The following is a 24,974-nucleotide window of genomic DNA, read 5'->3' as shown; positions in this document are numbered from 1 at the left end:
CCCCCTCTCCCTGCCCTTTTGTTCCCCACTCCAGACACAAACAATGTGGCTCCCTGCTATAGATGATGGCAAACTAGCTTGGCATAGAGCCTGCAGCATGACCATACTGTGGATCTCACAGAGGAAGCCATCTGTACTTGTTTATCAGGACTCTTGAGTCCGTCACTAAAAGAGGTCCGCCAGTGAGTAACAAAATGTAATTGTTAAAGATGGACTGGTGATCATGAGTCATCAGTTTCATAAAAGAAAACGGTGATTAATCAAACTAGGGGTAACATCATAGACACGGTATATGATTCAATTCTACAGTATGTCAAGACACAGTCTATGGTTAGGACTGTTAGCTAAATATAAAGTCATAAAATAAGTCATAACTTATTATCTGGTTGCATACCGGGATTCAAAAAGCATTACAAAACTTTGCTGCAGTGTCCTGCGACGTTACAGGAAGCAACATCTTTATCTGTGGTGTAGATAAAGAGAGAGGGTTTTCTACAGTGTCCTTGCACCACATCCTGTGCAAGTAACTGAAAATCAAACACACTGGAGAGGTATCACTCCAACAGCAGCAAGGTAATCCAGTGTCTCGTGAGAATGTAAAAAACAAAGTGAGAGGAGCAACAATTATCCTATCACATCCAAGACCTCATTAGATTCAACTAAAGAGGTCAATACTCTTTTATCCAGAGAAGAACTTTATCAGATCTAGTCTTAGTGTAGACAGAGGCCGTTGTATTACCTGTCACTGGTAATTGGCAGTGGATCTCTGCAGCACAATGCATCTCTCTCCAAAGGGCTTCAGCTCCCAAGGTCAGTGCAGAACGCACCAAGAAGGATAACAGTGGAACGTCAGTTTCTGTCAAACAAGCTGTCAGCACAAACTTTGTCAGTCAGGGCACAGATGGACAAATAAACTGCTAGAGAGTGATAATAGAAGTGATCGTCCCCAATTCCAGCCCTCCCTCCATCCATCCCCCGGGACTAGAATAGATCTGAAATTGTACCTTTTGTAAAATGACATTGGCATTTTATCTTTGGAGATTCAAAAGAAAAGAAGACTCACTTGAAATTCATTACCTTGAGAGTCATTGATTTTGATGTCATCTATGTGGGCTTCTCTCTGGCTTGGACGTTTTGTCCTTCAGTGTGTAGTTTGGTCTCCATCCACCTCTGCCTCATCGTTCTCACATCTCAATATTCTTCTGCACTTTCTGGAATCCCCCATCTTCAGTCCCCAGTTCACATAGACATCTAGTATGTGGGTCCTATGAAGACCTAAGGTTGGCTATGGCATCAATGCTTAGGCCTACTGTTAGGCCATGGCTAGAAGAGGGAGAACACCACTGACCACTTTTCATTATGCTGTAATTCAACTCCAGTGATGTACACTAGCTTCCCCCCAAAATACTATTAATCCATGTGAAAACTGTTCAGGCATGCTCTTGTGGTGCCAAGCTGGTTCTAAGCTTTCCAAAAGGATGTTGGTCAACACAGTCACGTAATCCCTGTTTTCTGATTTGTCAGGAGTAGATAACACATCGTGTTTACTCTGACCTTGTTCTCATCCAGAAGCTCTCTGGGACATCAAAAAGCTAACTTTAAACTAACCACTCACCTTTACCACTGACTGTAGATGGGGGAAAAAGTTAATCTAACCTCTTAGTTTGGGCCTCCTGCTTACTGTGCTAAAGGTCATCATTCAGCTCTTCATCTGACATAACAGCACAGTTCTGGGGAGCAAGATTTACTATCAGTACATCACTATCAGTCATCACTATCAGTACATCACTATCAGTACATCACTATCAGTACATCACTATCAGTACATCACTATCAGTCATCACTATCAGTCATCACTATCAGTACATCACTATCAGTCATCACTATCAGTACATCACTTTCAGTACATCACTATCAGTCATCACTATCATTACATCACTATCAGTCATCACTATCAGTCATCACTATCAGTACATCACTATCATTACATCACTATCAGTCATCACTATCAGTACATCACTATCAGTCATCACTATCAGTCATCACTATCAGTCATCACTATCAGTACATCACTATCAGTACATCACTATCAGTCATCACTATCAGTACATCACTATCAGTACATCACTATCAGTCATTACTGGAGACCAAGTAGACAATAATATACTATTGGAATTGTATCACTAACAGCCAATTTTACAGGATATACAGTACATGCCGAATGGTTTTAAAAATACACTGTCCAATTGCATTTCAAGATCTATTCTATGGGGGCTCTGTAGAAAGCTTCACATTGATGAATATAAATATACTGTATCAACATCATGTTTATTTTAACTAATAATTGACTGATCAAACCATTTTCTTTCAGCACAAAAGAACCAGCTCTATCATATCTATCACATTGTCTCATCTATATTGAGAATTCTCAATGTACACACACTCCCCCTTTATAAGAGAAGGTGATCTGTGGTTAATATGCAGTTACTGGTGAGAAAACCAGGTCAAATTCCCTTCTCAAAAGGGCCCACCTATCACTAGCTGGAGGCACAATGTGAAACCAACAGTCACTGTAGCACACCTCTAGTTTGCTAGTAGTGCTTGACTAACCACCAAAATGAAGAGACTAAAATTGTTCATGTATAGAAAATGAGCACCATGATCTCATCACTGCCCATGAATGCAAAACAATTATGTCTAAATCAACACAAGCAATTAAATCTCCTTAAGCACAGGACCACAATTAAGCTAAGCTAACATGACTAATTGTTCATTTCTAATAGAATGGACTGGGGTACATGATGTGGGTCACTTAACAAAGAGATCAGCATAGCCTTCATATTGCATTATTAGGCTATTGGGCTTATTCACAAGGGTCGACTGAGAAGGGTATTAAAGGATAGGACTACTTGGAAAGATGGAGAAAATTTGCGCAGCGTCTATATAGTCGACTCACTCATTAACCAGCATAATCAAGATACTGTTAGCTCAAAAGCAGGTGATTGTTGCCGATCTGGAAAGCAACTCGACGCCCGGTGTTCTCAGTATGTTCATTCCCGTTAGGTAGCGTTCTGTCATTGGATATATGTGCTGAGTTTACAATACCATTGGCTCACATAGCTGTCATTGTTCTGCTTCCTGGCTGAACGTGGCAACGCCTGGAACAAGCACGTAAGTAGACACTGTCCACTGACAGTAAGGTAGATATGATCATGGTTCATTCAAAACAGGTGAACATTAAAAAACGAACTTCACTTTAGCCGTTTGTTTTATGTACAGTCAGCATTCACAACGTTGTCCCTCGCGTCTGAATCCGACTTCACTGTTGTAGCCTACCGTGCTGAAAAGTTCCTAATTCTTACTCACCTGACTGTTGAATCAGGTAAGTTCCAAGGGTCTATTGTAATCCAGTATTACGCTACCTGACTGGTGTAATTATTAGAAAATGACAGGGTAGCATATTTGGCCTTTATTTAGAATGTTTTTGACTTGGGTAGGCTACATGAAAATAGGCTGCCCCACAACTTTATCTAGGCTGGATGCTGCATTCACACAAAGCTTCGTTTTTTCCGCTTTTAACGCGCCGCCAGTGATGTATCCAAAACGCAGTCAATTCTCTGGTTGTCAATGAGAGCAAGGCGTCTAAAGGCACATTTACAGTGCTGTGGTCAATTTACAGTGCTTTGCATCCAGGATTTTTATCAAAAACGAATTATTTGTTGAACATTTTCTTTGCAATGCATTTTAACGAGGGTATAGATTTAACTAATATGTATGTAGAGGTCAGTCAACTTATAGTAGGCTATTATAGCATTGTCCTGCCAAAATCACCTCTTTCCACCACTACCTTGCTTTCTTCATACCGCATGCATTTGCTTATTTCAACAGTGATCTACTGGAAGTTGATTTTAAAGATGGAGTCGGTTATATGACAAGATGCACAAAGTAAACAGCATAGCGGGTCAATTATTTCCACAACAACTAAGAGTGTTGGAGCACAGCAAGGCTAAACTTCTCTGATGTTTTGGTCGTGGGCAGTGCCGCCTCAAGCCTTTTGGGGGGCCCTAAGCGAGATTTGGTTGGAGGGCCCCCCTCACAGGCATAACATTTTAGCATAAGTATAATACAGGAAGGCACAATTTATAGTCCAATATTTACACATGTTTTGGGAAGGGGGTATTGGGGGGCAAGCATTTAAATTGTGCACTATTTAGCAATCATAATAAGAGTCTGGTAGCAGCAGGTGTATGTGTGCGTGCTAAGGTGTGGAGAATCAGAGCAGGTGGTCAGTTCGGTTCAAGTGTTCAGAAGTCTGATTGGTTTGTAGGTAGAAACTGTCTCTGAGCCTGTTGGTATTAGACCTCATGTTCCAGTAATGTCTCCCCGACGCTAAGGGAGTGAACAGCTTGTAGCTGGGGTGTGTAAGGTCTTTGATGATGCTGCTGGGACTTCCTCAGGCACCGTTTCAAGTAGTCCTGGATGGGTGGGAGCACGGTCCCAGTGATGTACTGGGCGGCCTTCACCACCCACTGGAGGGCCTTGCGTCTGTGGACGGAGCAATTTCCATAACAGGCCATGATGCAACCGGTCAGGACGCTCTCGATGGTGCAGCAATAGTATTTGGAAAAGACCCGAGGTGGCATGCCAAATTTCTTCAGCCGCCTTAGGAAGTACAGATGCTGTTGAGGCGTCTTGACAGGAGTGGTGGTGTTGTTGGTCCATGTCAAGTCCTCTGTGATGTGGACGCTGAGGATCTTAAAACTGCTGGCTCTCTCTACTGCAGTCCCGTTGATGTGGATCGGAACATGTTCCCTCCTCTGCTTTCTGAAGTCAACAATCAACTCCTACCACCGTGGTGTCGTCAGCAAACTTGATGATGGAGTTGGTGTCGTGCAGAGCTACGAACAGGAAGTACAGTGGACACACCCCTGGGGAGCCCCTGTATTAAGAGTCAGTGTTGAGGTGGTGTTGTTGCCAATCTTCACAGCTTGTGGTCTGCCAGTCAGTAAGTTCAAGATCCATTTGCAAAGGGTGGTGTCCAGACCCAGGGCTCTGAGCTTGCAGTCAACCTTGGAGGGAACAATAGTGTTGAATGCAGAACTGTAGTCAATGAATAGCATGTAGGGTGTTCCTCTGGTCCAGATGTGTTACGGCGATGTGAATACCGATGGAAATTATATCTTCCGTGGATCTGTTGGAGTGGTAGGCAAATTGTAGTGGCAATAACCATTTTTAACAGACATGGGCAAATTGAGTGACTGTCAGTAAGTACGTTTACATACCCAGTAATAATTCAATATTAAACTGATTATGGCAGTAGGCAGATTATGCGATAGTCATGTAAACACATTACTCTGCTTATCTTAATCAGCTTAAGGTCAAAATCGAAGTATGCATACGCCAATTAAAACACCTGGTTTTCTGAGCAAACTTTAGAATTATTAGGACATGTAAACACCTTCATCGGTGTTCCAGCGGTGTATATGATCTGTGTATGTGCTAGCACCAGCCGAGCGATCCTCCCTCTTTAGCGCAAGTGAAGTGAGTTCAGAAACAACTGAATGTATGCGTCTTAGAAGTAGTTTTCACATGCAAACTTTATATGTCCAAACTCAGAATCAAATATGCTTCCCAAAAATAACATGTACGCTGTGGTAGAACGTTTATTTTGATTGGTGATTTTCTGCATTTATCAGAGTGCCTTCAGTAGCCTGATTTCAGATCTGACCATGTAAACAGGATTATGAGGGAAATCGTTCTTCTTACAAAGCATGTATAAACGTTTCAATCGAACTATTATGTTAATCTGACTATCCACAATAATCATATTATTTTGTGAATGTAACCGTGCTCAGTGACTGACATAACAAGTGGATAACTGCTAATGCACTACCAAATTTCTAAATTGCGCCTTGTGTATTTTTACTTTTATCACTCTTAATAGTAAGTTCAGACCCCGACTGAGTTCCAGCATTTTATTTTGATTTAAACATTTCTGGGTCGGGGGCCCCCTAGCGGTTGCAGGGCCCTACGCGCAGTGCGTAGTCTGCGTATGGTAGCTATGGTCCCATAGCTACCACATTGTAAGTGCACATGCACCAATACTGTGTGCGAGCGAATTCTTGCTTCCTGCTCATAGCAATATCTGCTGTGCTGCTCCTGCTACGTCATTTTGTTAATTCTACCGTTAAAGATACATTTTAACAGTATCTAGGCTGTCAACCCCATAAAAACACAATAATGTTTTCTCTCATTCAAACTGTGTTCAGCTTCAGCATCCAATCAAAATATATCACCGAAGACATAAACATATATATTTTTGCTGGAATAAAGGACTCTTAAGGGTTTATTTACTCTCCACTATTCTAGACTACACAGACTCTGCAAACATTCATCATTCACTACACTCTTAACTTTTTGCTAGACCAAGGACCGCTAACCTCAAGGACCGCTAACCTCAAGGACTGCTAACACCGGTTTGTGTTCCACCTCCTTTCACTATTTATCAATACTTCTCACCACCATGAAGTTGTAGACTAAGTTCTGTTTGAATATTTGATCTAAAGATGACATGACTTGTGGCCAACCCCCCCCATACCCTTGTGGAGAGGCACTCAGTTTTATGGCCCATGTTAAACCCAGTTTCACTCTAGCTCTGTACAATTATACTCCTTCACATATGATATAACTTCTTGGAGCTCAACACATTCTGTTATGTCTAGACAGTTTGTGGAAATCAGTTTTCTTGTTGTTTTGTGTTAAAGTAAGGGTACTGCTATAGTAGTTTGCTTCACAACCTGATTTCAGAATATGACTCTTGCTAGATAGACTGTGGGTGGCGCTCAATGGCAAATACCTTTTTTTAAATTTGAATAATGAATTGGCTTTGCTTGCCTGCTTTATACATATCTCTTTCCCTAGGGTACGAATATGGCACCATGGATTATTCAAATTGCCTTGGTGGCAATGAGTATCTTAACCGAAACTACTGAAGGGAAAAAAGACAAGGTGCTGTATTGTTCAGGTAAATTGGGATGTTTATTTGTTCACTTTGTCCTTTTCTACCTATGCAATATGCATTTTTTCAGGATTTAGGCTTACATGTAATGCAGCCCCTGTTTATAGCCAATACAGACTATAGATTTGCAAAGGGTTGTGAAGTATTGTGATAAAATATATTATTTTGTGAAAGTTAACTCAAGCAAACTAATGTATTGTAAGCTTGTTTCCTATCATTTCACCTGCCAGGACAGCATTTCCTATTCTACATCTGATTGGTTTCTTGATTATCAAGAGTTTTTTTGTTACTGTGCAATTTTGGACAATCATTATATTAGTAAAACTATTTTGAGGTCTTATTGTTTGTGCATGCAGTTAAAAAATATATATATTTCTGTAACGTCTGCTTCCAACTCAAACACGTAGATCCCCTGAAAGCAGCTCACATTCCAGCCCACTTTCCAGCTCACACTGTCAAACATGTAGATCCCCTGAACACAGCTTACTCTCCAGATCCCAATCACCTGAATTCTCATCACCTGTTCACACACGATTTAGTTCAGTTCTTTGCCCCCATCACTGTGAGGTATTGTTTGTTTTTGCGACACACAGCTTTCAGAGATCTGTTTTTACCATGATTTACGCCTCTCGTGCATGATTTTTTTGCCTGCCTCACTAATGATGCCTTTTGCCTATTCCCTGCCTGTACTTTAGCCTACTGGATTTTCTGTTAACTACCTATTGCCTGATCTTCCGGACTATGTTACTAGCCTTTTCCCTGCCTGTACTGTTGCCCTTTTGGACCCCCTGTGTATGACCTTCTGCCTGCCCCTGGACCCAGCTACCTGCCTCCTCCTGTGGTCCTTTACCCTGCGCTTGAAACCAGCTCTCTGTCTCCCATCGTGTTCATTACAATTTCTGTTGAATTTCAAACGTGTAGAAGGACAGAGACAATTTACAATATTCTTTATCTAAAAATAAGAAAGGCGCACTATTGAAAACTTTGTCATCATGATAATTAACATTTTCCAGCTATTACATAGTTTCAGCAATTATGTTTTAAAAAGGCAAGTTAAACTTGGTAAAAGGCAGCTCATCACATTTAATTGGAGCACCATTGTCATTCTTTGAACTCAACACTGCAGTGTGACCAAACCTTGGAGTCATCCTTGCATGAGTATGTAACACTTCTCAAGCTACCAATGAATTAAAACATCAAAGCTGTGACTGAGGTACTGATAAACAGCCTCTATCTCCAGGCCATCAGACTGTTAAACAGTCACCGCCCTGCCCTGAACCTTAGTCACTGTTACTAGCCGGCTACCACCCAGTACTCTACCCTGCCCCTTAGAGACTGCTGCCCTATGTACATAGAGTCACTGAACACTGGTCACTTGAGTAATGTTTACATACTGTTTTACCCACTTTATATGTACAGTGCCTTCAGAAAGTATTCACACACCTTGACTTTTTCCTAATCATGTTGTTTTACAGCCTGAATTTAAAATGGATTCAATTGAGAATGTTTGTCACTGGCCTACAGATAATTCAATTTAGAAATTATAGGGTATTATGTATTTTATGTTTTTAAAAGTTAATTAAAAATGAAAAGCTTAAATGTCTTGAGTCAATAAACATTCAACCCCTTTTTTATTGCAAGCCTAAGTAAGTTCAGGAGTAAAAATGTGCTTAGCAAGTCACACAGTAAGTTGCACGGATTCCCTCTGTGTGCAATAATAGTGTTTAACATAATTTTTTAATGACTACCTCATCTCTGTACCCCACACATACAATTATCTGTAAGGTCCCTCAATCGAGCAGTTAATTTCAAACACAGATTCAACCACAAAGACAATGGCGCCGAAGGGGATAGCTGCCGTTTTACGGGCTCCTAACCAACTGTGCTATTTTGTTTGTTTTTTTTCGCGTTGTTTGTAACTTATTTTGTACATAATGTTGCTGCTACCGTGTCTTATGACCGAAAAGAGCTTCTGGACATCAGAACAGCAATTACTCACCTCGAACTGGCCGAAGATTGTTTTCTTGAATGAGTCCGATGCAAAGGATATACTGCTTCCCCGAGACCAGGCCCAAATCCCCATCATTCACGTGAAGAAAAGACGGAAATACAGGGGGCGGAGGTCGGGTGCCTTGTGAGAATTCGTCGGCAAGTGGGTAAACCGCCTTTACCATCCATTCTATTGGCCAACGTGCAATCACTGGAAAATAAACTGGATGATCTATGACCGAGACTATCCTACCAACAGGACATTAAAAACTGTAATATCTTATGTTTCACCGAGTCGTGGCTGAACGACCACACAGAGAATATAGAGCCGGCTGGGTTTTCCGTGCATTGGCAGGACAGAGCAGCTACTTCTGGTAAGACAAAGGGTGGGGGTGTGTCTATTTGTCAATGACAGCTGGTGCGCAATGTTTAATATTAAAGAAGTCTCTAGGTATTGCTCGCCTGAGGTAGAGTACCTCATATGATAAGCTGTAGACCACACTATCTACCAAGTAAGTTTTCATCTATTATTTGTAGCCATATTTTTTTACCACCACAAACCAATGCTGGCACTAAGACCACTCAACGAGCTGTATAAGGCCATAAACAAACAAGAAAATGCACATCCAGAAGCATTGCTCCTAGTGCCTGGGGACTTTAATGCAGGCAAACTTCAATCTGTTTTACCTCATTTCTACCAGCATGTCACATGTGCAACCAGAGGAAAAAAAACTCTAGACCACCTTTACTCCACACACAGAGGTGCATACAAAGCTCTCCCTCGCCCTCCATTTGCCAAATCTGACCATAATTCTATCCTCCTGATTCCTGCTTACATTCAAAAACTAAAGCAGGAAGTACCAGTGACTCGCTCAACACAGAAGTGGTCAGATGACGTGGATGCTATGCTACAGGACTGTTTTGCTAGTCCGTACTGGGATATGTTCTGGGATTTATCTAATGGCTTTGAGGAGAATACCACCTCAATCACCGGCTTCATCAGTAATGCATCGGCGACATCGTCCCCACAGTGACCATATGTACATATCCCAACCAGAAACCATGGATTACAGGAAACATCCGTACCGAGCTAAAGGCTAAAGCTGCCGGCTGCAAGGAGCAGGACACTAATCCGGACGCTTATAAGAAATTCCGCTATGCCCTCAGATGAACCATCGAACAGGCAAAGTGTCAATATAGGACGATTAGATGTGGCAGGGCTTGCAAACTATTACGGACTACAAAGGGAAACCCAGCGGTGAGCTGCCCAGTGACGAGAGCCTACCAGACGAGCTAAATGCCTTTAAGCTTGCTTCAAGGCAAGCTCACTGAAGCATGCATGAGAGCACAAGCTGTTCCAGACGACTGTGGGATCACGCTCTCCGTAGCCGATGTGAACAAGACCTTTAAACAGGTCATCATTCACAAGGCTGCGGGGCCTGACGGATTACCAGGACGTGTACTCTGAGCATGCGTGGACCAACTGGCAAGTGTCTTCACTGACATTTTCAAACTATCCCTGACCGAGTCTGTAATACCTACATGTTTCAAACAGACCACCATAGTCCCTGTGCCCAAGAAAGTGAAGGTAACCTGCCTGTTCAAGGCTCACATCAACACCATCATCCCGGAAACCCTAGACCCACTCCAATTCGCATACTGTCCCAACAGATCCACAGATGACGCAATCTCAATTGCACTCCACACTGCCCTATGTGAGAATGCTGTTCATTGACTACAGCTAGCGTTCAACATCATAGTCCCACAAAGCTCATCAATAAGCTAAGGACCCTGGGACTAAATACCTCCCTCTGCAACTGGATCCTGGACTTCCTGACGGGCCGCCCCCCAGGTGGTAAGGGTAGACAACACATCTGCCACGCTGATCCTCAACACTGGGGCCCCTCAGGGGGGTGTGCTTAGTCCCTTCCTGTACTCCCTGTTCACCCACAACTGCGTGGCCAAGCACAACTTCAACACCAACATTAAGTTTGCTGTCGACACAACAGTGGTAGGCCTGATCACGACAACGATGAGACAGCCTATAGGGAGGAGGTCAGAGACATGGCAATGTGGTGCCAGGACAACAACCTCTCCCTCAATGTGAGCAAGACAAAGGAGCTGATCGTGGACTACTGTAAAAGGAGGGCCGAACAGACCCCATTAACATCGATGGGGCTGCAGTGGAGCGGGTCGAGAGTTTCAAGTTCCTTTGTGTCCACATCACCAACAAACTATCATGGTCCAAACAAACCAAGACAGTCGTGAAGAGGGCATGACGACACCATTTCCCCCTCAGGAGACTGAAAAGATTTGGCATGGGTCCCCAGATCCACAAATAGTTCTACAGCTAAACCATCAAGAGCATCCTGACCAGTTCCATCACCGCCTGGTACGGCAACTGCTCGGCATCCAACCGTAAGGCGCTACAGAGGGTAGTGCGTACGGCCCAGTACATCACTGGGGCAAAGCTTCCTGCCATCCAGGACTCCACGTCAGAGGAAGACCCCAAAAATTGTCAGACTCCAGTCACCCAAGTCATAGACTGTTCTCTCTGCTACTGTACGGCACATGGTACCGCAGCTCCAAGTCGGGGTCCAAAAGGCTCCTTAACAGCTTCTACCCCCAAGCCATAAGACTGCTGAACAATTAATGAAATTGCCACCCGGGCTATTTACATTGACACCCCCCTCCACCACCCACTGCCTCTACTCACTGTTTATTATCTATGCATAGTCACTTTACCCCTACCTACATGTACAAATTACCTCAACTAACCTGTACCCCCTGTATATAGCCTTGTTATTGTTATTTTTTACATTTAGTTTATTTAGTAAATATTTTCTTAACTCTTTCTTGAACTGCATTGTTGGTTAAGGGCTTGTAAGTAAGCATTTCACGGTAAGGTCTGCACATGTTGTATTCGGCGCATGTGACAAATAAAAATGTTCTTTAATTAGATCGGAAAGACCAGGGATGTTTTCCAAGTCCTCGCAAAGAAGGGCAGCCATTGGTGGATGTGTTAAAGAAAGAAGCAGATATTGAATATCTCTTTGAGCTTGGTGAAGTTATTAATTACCCTTTGGATGGTGTATCAATACACCCAGTCACTACAAAGATACAGGCGTCCTTCCGAACTCTGTTGCCGGAGAGGAAGGGAACCGCTTAGGGATTTCACTATGAAGCCAATGCTGACATTAAAACAGTTACAGAGTTGAATGGCTGTGATAGGAGAAAACAGAGGATGGATCAACAACGTTGAAGTTACTCCACAATACTAACCTAATTGATAGAGTGAAAAGAAGGATGCCTGTACAGAATACAAATATTCCAAAACATGCGTCCTGTTTGCAACAAGGCACTAAAGTAATACTGGAATAAATGTGGCAAAGCAATTCACTTTTTGTCCTGAATACAAAGTGGTATGTTTGGGGCAAATTCAATACAACACATTACTGAGCACCACTCTCCATATTTTTAAGCATAGTGGTGGCTGCATCATGTTATGGGTATGCTTGTAATAGATAAGGACTGGGGAGTTTTTAAGGATAAAAAGAAAAACCTGGTTCAGTCTGCTTTCTATCAGACACTGGGAGATGAATTCACATTTCAGCAGGACAATAATCTAAAACACACTGCCAAATCTACACTGGAGTTCTTTACCAAGACAGGAGCAGAGTTACAGTTTTGACTTAAATATGCTTCAAAATCTATGGCAAGACTTGACAATGGTTGTCTAGTAATGACCAACAACCAATTTGAAAGAGCTTGAAGAATTTTGAAAAGAATAATGGGCAAATATTATACAATCCTGTTGTGGAAAGCTCTTAGAGACTTACCCAGAAAGACTCACAGCTGTAATTCTAACGTATTGAGTCATGGGTGTGAATACTTATGTAAATGAGATATTTCTGTATTTCATTTTCAATATATTTGCGAAAATTTCTAAGAAAAATGTCCCTTTGTCGTTATGGAGTATTGTGTGTAGATGGATGAAAAAATACATATTTAATCTATTTTGAATTCAGGCTGCAACACAACAAAATGCGGAATACTTTCTGAAGGCACTGTATATACTGTGTTCTAGTCATGGCTCATCCTATATAACTACTGCTCTTCACACCTTTTCTATTCATATACTGTCCTTACTGTCTATACACACCGTTTTATTTATTTATTTATATATATATATATATATATATATATATATATATATATATATATATATATATATATATATATACAGTACTAGTCTGGACACACCTACTCATTCAAGGGTTTTTATTTTATTTTTTACTATTTTCTACATTGTAGAATAATTTAAATTTAAAGACATTTAAATGATGAAATAACACACATGGAATCATGTAGCAACCAAAAAAGTGTTAAACAAATGAAAATATCAAGGTGGCTACTTTGAAGAATCTAAAATCTAAAATATATTTTCATTTCTTTAACATTTGTTTTTTGGTTACTACATGATTCCATGTGTTATTTCATAGTTTTGATGTCTTCACTATTATTCTCCAGTGTAGAAAATCATAAAAATGAAGAAAAACCTTTGAATGAGTAGGTGTGTCTAAACTTTTGACTGGTACTGTATATACAGTGCATTCAGAAAGTATTCCGACCCCTTCACTTTTCCACATTTTGTTACGTTACAGCCTTATTCTAAAATTGATTAAATAGTTGTTCCCCCCATCAATCTACACACAATACCCCATAATGACAAAGCAAAAACAGGTTTTTATTTTAAAAAAAATCAAATGTATTAAAAAAAAAATTAACTGAAATATCACATTTCAAAAGTATTCAGACCCTTTACTCAGTACTTTGGTGAAACACCTTTAGCAGTGATTACAACCTCGAGTCTTCTTGGGTATGACGCTACAAGCTTGGCACACCTGTATTTTGGGAGTTTCTCCCATTCTTCTCTGCAGATCCTCTCAAGCTCTGTCAGGTTGGATGGGGAGCGTCGCTGCAAAGCTATTTTCAGGTCTCTCCAGAGATCTTTGGATTCAAGTCCAGGCTTTGGCTGGGTCACTCAAGGACATTCAGAGACTTGTCCTGATGACACTCCTGCGTTGTCTTGGATGTGTGCTTAGGGTCATTGTCCTGTTGGAAGGTGAACCTTCGCCCCAGTCTGAGGTCCTGAGCGCTCTGGAGCAGGTTTTCATCAAGGATCTCTGTACTTTGCTCCGTTCATCTTTCCCTCGATCCTGACTTGTCTCCCAGTCCCTGCCGCTGAAAAACATACCCACAGCAAGATGTTGCCATCACCATGCTTCACCGTAGGGATTGTGCCAGGATTCCTTCAGACGTGACGCTTGGCATTCAGGTCAAAGAGTTCAATCTTGGATTCATCAGACCAGAGAATCTGGTGTCTCATGGTCTGAGAGTCTTGAGGTGCCTTTTGGCATGTGCCTTTTACAGAGGGGTGGCTTCTGTCTTTGCCACTGTACCATAAAGGCCTGATTGGTGGAGTGCTGCAGAGATGGTTGTCCTTCTGGAAGGTTCTGCCATCTCCACAGAGGAACTCTGTAGCTGTTAGAGTGACCCATCGGATTCTTGGTAACCTCCCTGTTTGGCCTGGCAGCCAGCTCTAGGAAGAGTCATGGTGGTTCCAAACTTCTTCCATTTAAGAATGATGGAGACCTTCAATGCTGCAGAAATATTTTGTTACCCTTCCCCAGATCTGTGCCCCGACACAATCCTGTCTTGGATCTCTACAGACAATTGCTTTGATCTCATGGCTTGGTTTTTGCTCTGACATGCACTGTCAACTGTGGGACCTTTATATAGACAGGTGTGTGCCTTTCCAAATCATGTCTAGTCAATTTAATTTACCACAGGTGGACTCCAATCCAGTTGTAGAAACATCTCAAGGATGATCAATGTACACAAGATGCACCTGAGCTCAATTTCAAGTCTCAAAGAAAAGGGTGTGAATACTTCTGTAAATAAGGTATTTCTAAAAACCTGTTTTCACTTTGTCATTATGGGGTATTGTGTGTAGATTGATGATTTCTGTAACGTAAAGCTGTAATGTAACAAAAAGTGGAAAAACTCAAGGGGTCTGAATACTTTCCAAATGCACTGTGTGTGTGTGTGATATATATATATATATGGGGTTTGTTGGAGGAGGAATAAGCCGGTGTCCACATACTTTTGATCATGTCGTGTATATATAAATATGTATATACACGACATGATCAAAAGTATGTGGAAACACCTGCTTGTCGAACATCTCATTCCAAAATCATGGGCATTAACATGACGTTGGTCCCCCCCTTTGCTGATATAACAACCTTCACGCTTCTGGGAAGTCTTTCCACTATATGTTGGAACATTGCTGCTGGGACTTGCTTCCATTCAGCCACGAGCATTAGTAAGGTCGGGCACTGATGTTGGGTGATTAGGCCTGGCTCGCAGTCGGCGTTCCAATTCATCCCAAAGGTGTTCTATGGGGTTGAGGTCAGGGCTCTGTGCAGGCCAGACAAGTTTTTCCACACTGATCTCAACAAACGATTTCTGTATGGACCTCGCTTTTTGCATGGGGGGGATTGTCATGCTGAAACAGGAAAGGGCCTTCCCCAAACTGTTGCCACAAAGAATCGTCTAGAATGTAATTTTATGCTGTAAATTTCCCTTCACTGGAACTAAGGGTTCTAGCCCGAACCATGAAAAACAGCCCCAGACTATTATTCCTCCTCCAGCAAACTTTACAGTTGGCACTATGCATTGGGGCAGGTAGCGTTCTCCTGGCAACCGCCAAACCCAGATTAATCCGTCGGACTGCCAGATGGTGAAGCGTGATTCATCTCTCCAGAGAACCCGTTTCCACTGCTCCAGAGTCCAATAGCGGCGAGCTTTACACCACTCCAGCCGAAGCTTGGCATTGTGCATGGTGATCTTAGGCTTGTGTGCGGCTGCTCGACCATGGAAACCCATTTCATGAAGCTCCCGTCTAACAGTTTTGAGCTGACGTTGGCTTTCAGAGGACGTTTGGAACTCAGTAGTGAGTGTTGCAACCGAGGACTGACGATTTCTATGCACTACCCACTTCAGCACTCGGCAGTCCTGTTCTGTGAGCTTGTGTGGCCTACCACTTCATGGCTGAGCCGTTGTTGCTCCTAGATGTATCCACTTCACAATAACAGCACTTTTATAGTTGACAGGAGCATCTCTAGCAGGGCAGAAATTTGATGAACTGACTTGTTGAAAAGGTGGCATCCTATGACTGTGCCACGTCGAAAGTCACTGAGCTCTTCAGTAAGGCCATTCTACTGACAATGTTTGTCTTCAGAGTTTGCATGGCTGTGTGATCGATTTTATACACCTGTCAGCAATGTGTGTGGCTGAAATAGCCGAACCCACTAATTTGAAGGGGTGTCCACATACTTTTGTATATATAGTGTATTATGAGTTGTATATGTTTTCTTATCATCAGTTCTGTATACATAATGACTTATTTACTTTTGTTTCTAGTGTGCACCCTATATTTTCACATTTTTTCTATCAAGCTTATTTCATTAGAAATCATTTTATTGCAGTTTTACTTTTGCTTTTCGCTAGCTGTGGGCATAATATGGATCTATAAATACTTGTTTGATAGTAAATGAGTGCTGTGGATTGTTCTAATCTATGTCTGTTTCTTTTAGCATGCAGGGCTATTGTTGATGAGCTCAATTATTCAATCAGTCAGATTGATCCAAAGAAGACTATCCATGTGGGAGGCTTCAGACTCAAGCCTGATGGGAGCCTGACTGATAAAAAGGTAGCTACCTCAGTAAATCATGTTGCAAAAGTAGGTATTATTCCAAAGTGCGCTCCACTGGATCAAAACATCTCATAGTACACACAAAGCTATCAATTGAACTTTCTTGAAAAAAAAGATTTGATGATTTATGGATTAAGAGATCGATGCATCATTCATACATTGAAGAATGCATATTCATACTTAAAATACTTGACAAAGCATAGGTCTAGTGGTTTCATAGTAGTTCCTGGTTTCCTGGATCTCGTACCTTGTGAAACATCCCGGCAGAAGAAAAGAAAGATCAGTGTGTAACTTAATTTCAGTTTGGGTGGTTGTAAGCATTGGTACCCGCTTTATTACTGTTTCACCTGTATTTCCCTCTGGAATATTCAAACCACTGTATTTCCTCCTTTTTCGAACCAAGCATTGTTGTGGTGTGAAGAGGTCAGACCTGGTAGTGTTCCAGTGGCCTATCACTAGTGTCCAGGGACCGTCATTAGCTGGTCAGCTCCCCTATTGATCTCAGGGGTTAATCCCCTTTTGATGGTAATTGATAGCTAGTAAAGTGCTGTTCATATAGCTAGGCTGTTTGTGGTTTTTCCTCTCCCCCGTGGCCATTTCAAGTTCACTTTCAAGTAAAAGGGATTCTGATATTATATCTCCTAATATGACAACTCTAATTATCTCTCATTCATATAGATTTGAATTAAATCAAACATTCCATAGGCATAGTATAACAAACAATATAGAGTTGGATTCGTTTTTTTCTTGAAGTATCCTCTTTACCTTCTCTTTTCAAATCAAATTGTATTGGTCACCTACACATGGTTAGTAGATGTTAATGTGAGTGTAGCGTAATGCTTGTGCATCTAGATCCAACAGTGCAGCAATATCTAACATGTACTCTAACAATTCCACAACAACTATCTAATACACACAAATCTAAGTAAAGGGATGGAATAAGAATATATACAATTGAATATATGGAAGAGCAATGGCAGAGTGGCATAGGCAAGATGCCATAGATGGTACAAAATACAGTATATACATATGAGATGAGTAATGCAAGATATGTAAACATTATTAAAGTGACTAGTGATCCATTTATTGTAGGCAGCAGCCTCTCTGTGTTAGTGATTGCTGTTTAACAGTCTGATGGCCTTGAGATTGAAAAACAGCTTCTATCTCTCGGGCCAGCTTTGATGCACCTGTACTAACCTCGCCTTCTGGATGGTAGCGGGGTGAACAGGCAGTGGCTCGGGTGGTTGTTGTCCTTGATGATCTTTTTGGCCTTCCTGTGACATCGGGTGCTGTAGGTTTCCTGGAGGGTGCTCTTGCTACATGAGAATAGTTTTTTTTGCCATCAGTTAGTCTCCGTCCTTCCTGTTTATTATGCTATCTATGGATCAGGTGTGTATGTCATAGTCACAGACTCTCATTAAATGTTTCCTAAAAGAGGGTTAATTTGAAAAGAAATGCTAATTACAGTTCCTATACCCCTGTGAGTCTTGTTCATATTCCATTTTGTTTGCCCTCAAGCTGTGGGGGTGTGCCTCTGCAGTACCCCTGTTGTTGTTAGTAGAGAGAGTGTATGAATGCAATGATATAGCTCCACTATAATTACTGAATCATAATGAATACTAATAAGAGAAGAGTTAAGCATTGAATTATGTACCTGGTTTTACCACGCTCTGAACCGTAAGCATACTGACTCTTAAGTGAAATGACCAACAGACCCAGATGGCTGATCAACTTCTGTACTTACTGCCCTATGGAAGTGTACCTTTTGCACTAATCACTGGCTTGTTTTGACTTCTGAGCATAAATCCAAGAAACCCTCCCCCACCCCACTGGCTTTTGACCCTGTCTGAATCAAGGAGGGAGGGGTGTTCAAGCTTAGATGCCATCATAGGAGATTTGCTGGTCTTAAGTCTCCTTTGCTCTCCTCAGAAAGCAGCAGGGCTCCCTGAAGGAAGGTTGACACCAGTCACACCACAAAGTTAAACCTACAACAATGAATCATTAAGCCAAAGACATTGAACTTAGATGAATAAGTTGATGGAAGTTGTTCATGTCTTATGTTTTTATATTTGTATATAGATTTGAATTTCATAAATGTATTAATTCTCAACGAATGGCTTTCAATGTTTCTGGTTAGACCATGAAAAAAATGTCTGTCACTCTTCATTAAATTACATTTCTGTATTGTCACGATAAAGGTAAATACTGCAGCGATCGTTTGTCTGTGTGTTTATGCAAATATTTCCTTTTCTGAAGACTATAACAATATTACACATTGTTGTAAATGGTGGCATTAATAGGTTCTAGTTTTTATGAATTTGTGTTTTCATTGGTCCATATTATTCACACCAGAAATTGAAAGCCCCTTTCCAATAATGGCTGGTTTTCCAATGGGAATTCAATGGAGGATAGCATCCCTGAGAAGCCTTTTCTCTGCAAGGTCTGCCTAGTCCTCTCCTCATTCTTCAGGAAATGTGTGATTGACAGGTCCCTTTCAAACCCCTCAGACTGGTAAGGAAGGAATTTAATTCCACACCATTTTCAGGATTGCATGATAAGGATTTGGCTTGACGTTGGACTTTTTCACGCTGGACTTTTTGGTGTGTTTAAAAAAACATTTAAGGCACATTTTTCTGACCAATCAAGTCAAGATCTCATCATACATATTCATAGAAATACACCTATGGTGTAATAAAATGTAATAATAATCAGAATAGCTCCATTTTTGGTTTACAATTTTTGTAAAAAATTGCTGCTATGGTTGATATTCCAATTTTTGTTTTGAAGTGACTTATTAGTTAAAAGTTAAACATTCATGTTGAAGTAGTCAAACAATTTTTTTGTTGATAGGCCATCCTCAATGTTAACTACTTAGCTCTCTGTACATTGAAAAAGGAGAGAAATGTGTACCAAGGTTCAGGCAGTTTCCTGAAACCTTTTTATCTTATTTGTGAGCAGATGGCAGTGAGCCACCGAAGCCCCTTTGTGTCACTACGAGTCAGATATAAAAAAAAAAAGAGGAGGGGGAAAATGCTTCTATAATGTAATCAGTGGGTCCGGAAGGGTCCATACTGAGGCTGAAAGGGGACAATAGGGTCAGGGATATATCTACATTGCACAAAATCCAGTTCATCTGCAATATGCCCCCCGCCCTTCCCCTTGCCCAGCACCTTTTGACCGGGATTGACAAGGAAAACTTCCTGCTTTGATCATTGGAGGGTGGAGGAGATGAACCGCCAAAAGGGACCAAAGGATGAGACTGAACTGTTTACCCTGCACTTGGCTGCTGTTTAGGCCTCCCCCTGCTCCTTAATTCAGCCCCCCTCCCTGGCCCTTTCACTGCCCCTGCCCCCCCGTCACCCTTTCCCCTCTCTCCTTCCGGGGAGGCCACGGGGGCGGGAGCATAGTGCACCTTGACCTGTCTAGACACCATTGCAAGTGTTGTCCTGTTTCCAAGGGGAAGGGGTATACTTCTACAGGTTAAATGTCATAGTTCCAGCATAGGGGAAGTAGGGGTTGTTTGTGTGATGGGAATGGAAGTTAGGGGTCACCAACATGACCCGGCCGGATCCCAAGCAACTTCATAGAACTGGAATCAAACTCGGTTAAGTTTAATTTGTATTATTTTTAATTTATTTTCATATTTTTATCCACCAGGTCCCTCTTGCTAGGTCTGAGTCCAACTTGAGTGAGCTTCTGGATGGAGTTTGTGGTAGCATGAGTGACTATGCTCTTCATATGGACCCAGACACCAAGATAAAGCAATACAAAAGATTTGCTCCAAGAAGTTCTGATGCTGGGGATTTTCCTGATTTTAACAATTTCAAGTTTGATGGCCCAGAGGGATCCAATGCCCTAAAATTTGTGGTAAGTGTGGCAATAATTTATTAATTTACTCACATATATTAATTTATTTTCACTCTTGCTGTACATCATGCTGTACATACTTCAAAGTTCAGGTGACATTTTTTCCTATGTTCTGAATTTCCAAGTCTTTTTTTTCACCTATTAACTAAGTATTTCAAGGTTGAATAGAGATATTGGTAGCAGAGGGAAACTGCTTATTATGTTTTGTTAACCAGGGTGAAACTTTGATGTAATTTAAAGCACAGAAGTCAATGTTATACCTTGGCCTTTGATATCACAGCTTGATATTATCTGAAAAACCATTTACATTCTTGATAATTGTGCCCGTAACACTAAAACGTACATTGATATTGTTTTTCCACTTTACTTATGACCTTTTTAATGAAGATATATTGCATGCGTCGTAGTCTGTAATATAGAAAGCCATTAATTGAAATTATACCAAGAAATCTGAAACCGTGTATTAAAGCTCGCATTTGTATTTTTCATTATTATTGTATTTTTTTACAGTTATTACAGTGTGACATTCAGTGTTGAAGTTTGTCATTTTGGTGCCAGGGGTGTACTGTATTCTAACCCAAAACCCCAAATTTCCTTTGTTCATTTACAATTATATTGCGGTCTTACACGTAATTTGCGCATATTTAAGATCAAGTTAGGCATCACAAGTAAGAAATCATATAATGCGCAAAGATGTCTGTGTGAGTGTATGTGTGTGTGGAATCGCCAACAATCGTGTTGCCTATCTAGGTTACATGAGTCATCCAAGATGGCTGAACGGCAAGGCGAGAGGAAAAATGGCAGTCTGCCTCACGGCCATGCCCACTATTGTGTGAAACTACATGCTTGTGAATCTCTCATGTGCGGAGGACCTGTTTTTGCTGTCTGTCGAGTGGCAACCTATCCCCTTTCTTCTGTTACAGTGTGAAAGCATTGTGGAGGAGTTTGAAGATTATATCATCTCTCTCTTTGCCAAAGAGACCGACCATGTGGTCGACAAGTTATGCAATGAAGTATCAGGTACGGTTTCAGACATGTTGTGGTTTCTCTCTGACCAGGCCTCCCGTTTGCCCCTTACTGCATAGATGCTACCTAGAACTATGTTATTACTCACATCATTACCCAAATGATACTACCTATGTTATTACTCACATCATTACCCAAATGATACTACCTAGAACTATGTTATTACTCACATCATTACCCAAATGATACTACCTAGAACTATGTTATTACTCACATCATTACCCAAATGATACTACCTAGAACTATGTTATTACTCACATCATTACCCAAATGATACTACCTAGAACTGTGTTATCACTCACATCATTACCCAAATGATACTACCTAGAACTGTGTTATCACTCACATCATTACCCAAATGATACTACCTAGAACTATGTTATTACTCACATCATTACCCAAATGATACTACCTAGAACTATGTTATTACTCACATCATTACCCAAATGATACTACCTAGAACTATGTTATCACTCACATCATTACCCAAATGATACTACCTAGCACTATGTTATTACTCACATCATTACCCAAATGATACTACCTAGAACTGTGTTATCACTCACATCATTACCCAAATGATACTACCTAGAACTGTGTTATTACTCACATCATTACCCAAATGATACTACCTAGAACTGTGTTATCACTCACATCATTACCCAAATGATACTACCTAGAACTATGTTATTACTCACATCATTACCCAAATGATACTACCTAGAACTGTGTTATCACTCACATCATTACCCAAATGATACTACCTAGAACTGTGTTATCACTCACATCATTACCCAAATGATACTACCTAGAACTGTGTTATCACTCACATCATTACCCAAATGATACTACCTAGAACTGTGTTATTACTCACATCATTACCCAAATGATACTACCTAGAACTGTGTTATCACTCACATCATTACCCAAATGATACTACCTAGAACTGTGTTATTACTCACATCATTACCCAAATGGAGTAATAGATGACAGCATTGGGTTTTGATGAGCTTTTATAGTTTGTTAAAATGACTAATCACTATTTTTTTGTATGAACAAATAATCACTGTATCTGGGTGTTTGGCCTTTGAAGAGCTTTGATTTGTAAAGAATAGCAGACAGATGCCCTACAAAATACTCATTTTGGTGATCTGAACGTTTTAATGTTGCTGTTTTTTGATTGTGCGACCCCAAAGATGTTTAGAAGAGTACCGTGTCGCTACCAGGGAATACAAACATGACCACTTTTGTATATTATGCATCTGAAAACAGAATATGAAAATGTATACATCCAGACACTTACTACCTTTATTACAGCTATATTTGTAGTGTCATGATTTCCCCCTTACGTAACTGTCGTCTTTGATCCACCATTTTGTTTCAACCCTGTTAAATGAGGGTTCTGAAACAGCAGCGCAACCGACCAAGTACTATTTCTGAGCAGAAACAGTTTATTTAACAGTTTAATATCTCAGAGAATGATGTTGTGAAACTAGTACTCCATTAGAGAAGCTAAAGGGCAATTTTTGTTCAACAAGATCGCGGACGTAGGCCGATAGTTTGAATGTGCTATGTGAAGAAAGTCAGGACGGATTAGGCCTCTTCGCTGCTATTTGAGTATCAGGGTTATATGGAATTCATCATCAGAAAGAAACCACAGCTCCTATCTCTCGTATGTTTTCAATATGATGTAATTCGTTTTTCGGCAGGTGTCATTGCAGTAAATGGTGTCTTCTACTGGATGTCCAATAATTGATAGTTATTTTCAATAGGCCATCTGACAAGATGGCGGACTCATTTTTGTCTACATTTCATTTCCAGATCACTGTAAAGGCACCAAATTCCAGAGTGATGAACTATAGTTTTACATGCATCTCTGCTGCCGATGACCGGACCAGTTTAGATATATATTTCAAATGAAGAAAATCATTCTTGAAGGATATTGTATCAATCAACTTGAATACATATAAATAAAGTTTTCTATTTTGAATTGAGATACTGGACTAACGTTGTCAAATCCACGGAATTGTATTATGATATAGAAAGTCAGGTGTTTCTTTAGAGGTAGTCCTAGTAACTTCCAGCTGGGTGCTGTTGTCAAAAAGTCCTAAATTATACATTTCTAAAAATATGCAGGAGGAAGAAGTAGCACTCAAAATAAGGATAAGATGGGTGTAAAAATAAATAACCAAGTTTAAATGTGCTATACTCAGCCTTGAGGGACTGTGAGGAAGCAGCCATGTCAAAAAAAGATGGCGTGGCGTCCTACAGGCAATGTCAAGATGAGCTGGATCAGCATTTCTTTCCACTTTTGTGCTTTCACTTTTATCAGCCTATCAGTTTTAGAATTGTTTGTAATGTCACAGAATTCCAAATCTGTTGATTGTACAGGCCATTTCTTGCCCAGAACTCAACTGTTGGAGATAGTGGATTTCCACATGCCAGGTTTGATTTTGAAATGGGCAGTCCCCTTACGTTCCATCATCTGCTGTCTCTAACAATTGAATTCCAGTCGTGGCATCATTTTAAACATTAGTATGTGCTCTGACATATGGGGAAGTATGTCAAATATTATGACAATTGATCCAACAGTTGTTCTAAAATAGCCCTTTTCGATGATAAGCAGAATTTTCAGTGTTACAAAAAAAAAATGCAAAGTGGGGAAAAAGAACCTCCAGGAGAGCCTTGGTAGATATACATAGCCTGATATGATTATCTCCCTATAAAAACATTTGTAAATTCCTAAATCAGGTAAATGATCTACAAAATTGTGATAACACATATCTCAGAGCACACAGGTTGTAAATTCACCATCTACAGATTGAACACACTGCTATATGCCAGGGAAATGCAAAACCTCATGGACAATGTTGTTCCTTTTTCATATAATGACCCTCACAGCTTCATCCAATAATGACTAATAGTCACGTGTATTTTGGGGCTTTATGGTCTAAATATTATTTAGTATTTTTGGAAAGTTTTACCCAACATGTATCTACACTTATTTGTGGAAAGATTTAGGTCAGTTTTGGAGAAAAAAAATGTAAACCTCCTTTGCTAAGGAACGAAGAACAAATGCATGGGTCAAGCTTTGTATGGGTCAAACTTCCACTGACTACATGTGACTGAAAATAAACCCTATGAAGCAGGCAAGTTGAATACTAACAGGATATAGAATTTCGATTATCATCAGGAATTACAGAATTTTCCCCCAACTGCACATCCAGTTCTTTCAAAACAAAAGTTTTCAACTTGTTGCATATTCCTAGAAGTTGTGTGTTGGGAGTTTATTCT

The 24,974-nt window shown here is 40.7% G+C and overlaps 1 protein-coding gene across 2 annotated transcripts; it reads left to right on the top strand.

The window, feature by feature from the left end:
• Positions 1-3,165: 3,165 nt before the first annotated feature.
• Positions 3,166-23,674, top strand: cnpy1 (canopy FGF signaling regulator 1). Of its 2 annotated transcripts, XM_014140394.2 has the most exons (7): positions 3,166-3,382; positions 6,425-6,476; positions 6,922-7,024; positions 16,669-16,784; positions 20,445-20,654; positions 21,578-21,674; positions 23,502-23,674. In XM_014140394.2, the coding sequence occupies exons 3-7, from the start codon at positions 6,931-6,933 to the stop codon at positions 23,540-23,542; spliced, it is 558 nt and encodes a 185-aa protein (XP_013995869.1). In that variant the 5' UTR covers positions 3,166-3,382; positions 6,425-6,476; positions 6,922-6,930; the 3' UTR covers positions 23,543-23,674. The 2 variants fall into 2 exon arrangements, with proteins under 2 accessions (XP_013995869.1, XP_013995870.1); XM_014140395.2 differs by lacking the exon at positions 6,425-6,476.
• The last annotated feature ends 1,300 nt before the right edge of the window (positions 23,675-24,974 follow it).

Source organism: Salmo salar, chromosome ssa14 (genome assembly GCF_905237065.1).
Source record: "Salmo salar chromosome ssa14, Ssal_v3.1, whole genome shotgun sequence".
NCBI classification, from domain to species: Eukaryota; Metazoa; Chordata; class Actinopteri; order Salmoniformes; family Salmonidae; genus Salmo; species Salmo salar.
The sequence above is the reverse complement of the archived record's forward strand: the minus strand, read 5'-3'. Positions and strand labels throughout refer to the sequence as shown.

Excerpts from the sequence above, each read along its gene's own strand:
- cnpy1 (XM_014140395.2), top strand. The coding sequence starts at position 6,931 with ATGGCACCATGGATTATTCAAATTGCCTTGGTGGCAATGAGTATCTTA. Across the intron at positions 7,025-16,668 it reads CAAGGTGCTGTATTGTTCAG|CATGCAGGGCTATTGTTGAT; the intron begins GTAAATTGGGAT and ends TGTTTCTTTTAG. Across the intron at positions 20,655-21,577 it reads CCAATGCCCTAAAATTTGTG|TGTGAAAGCATTGTGGAGGA; the intron begins GTAAGTGTGGCA and ends CTTCTGTTACAG.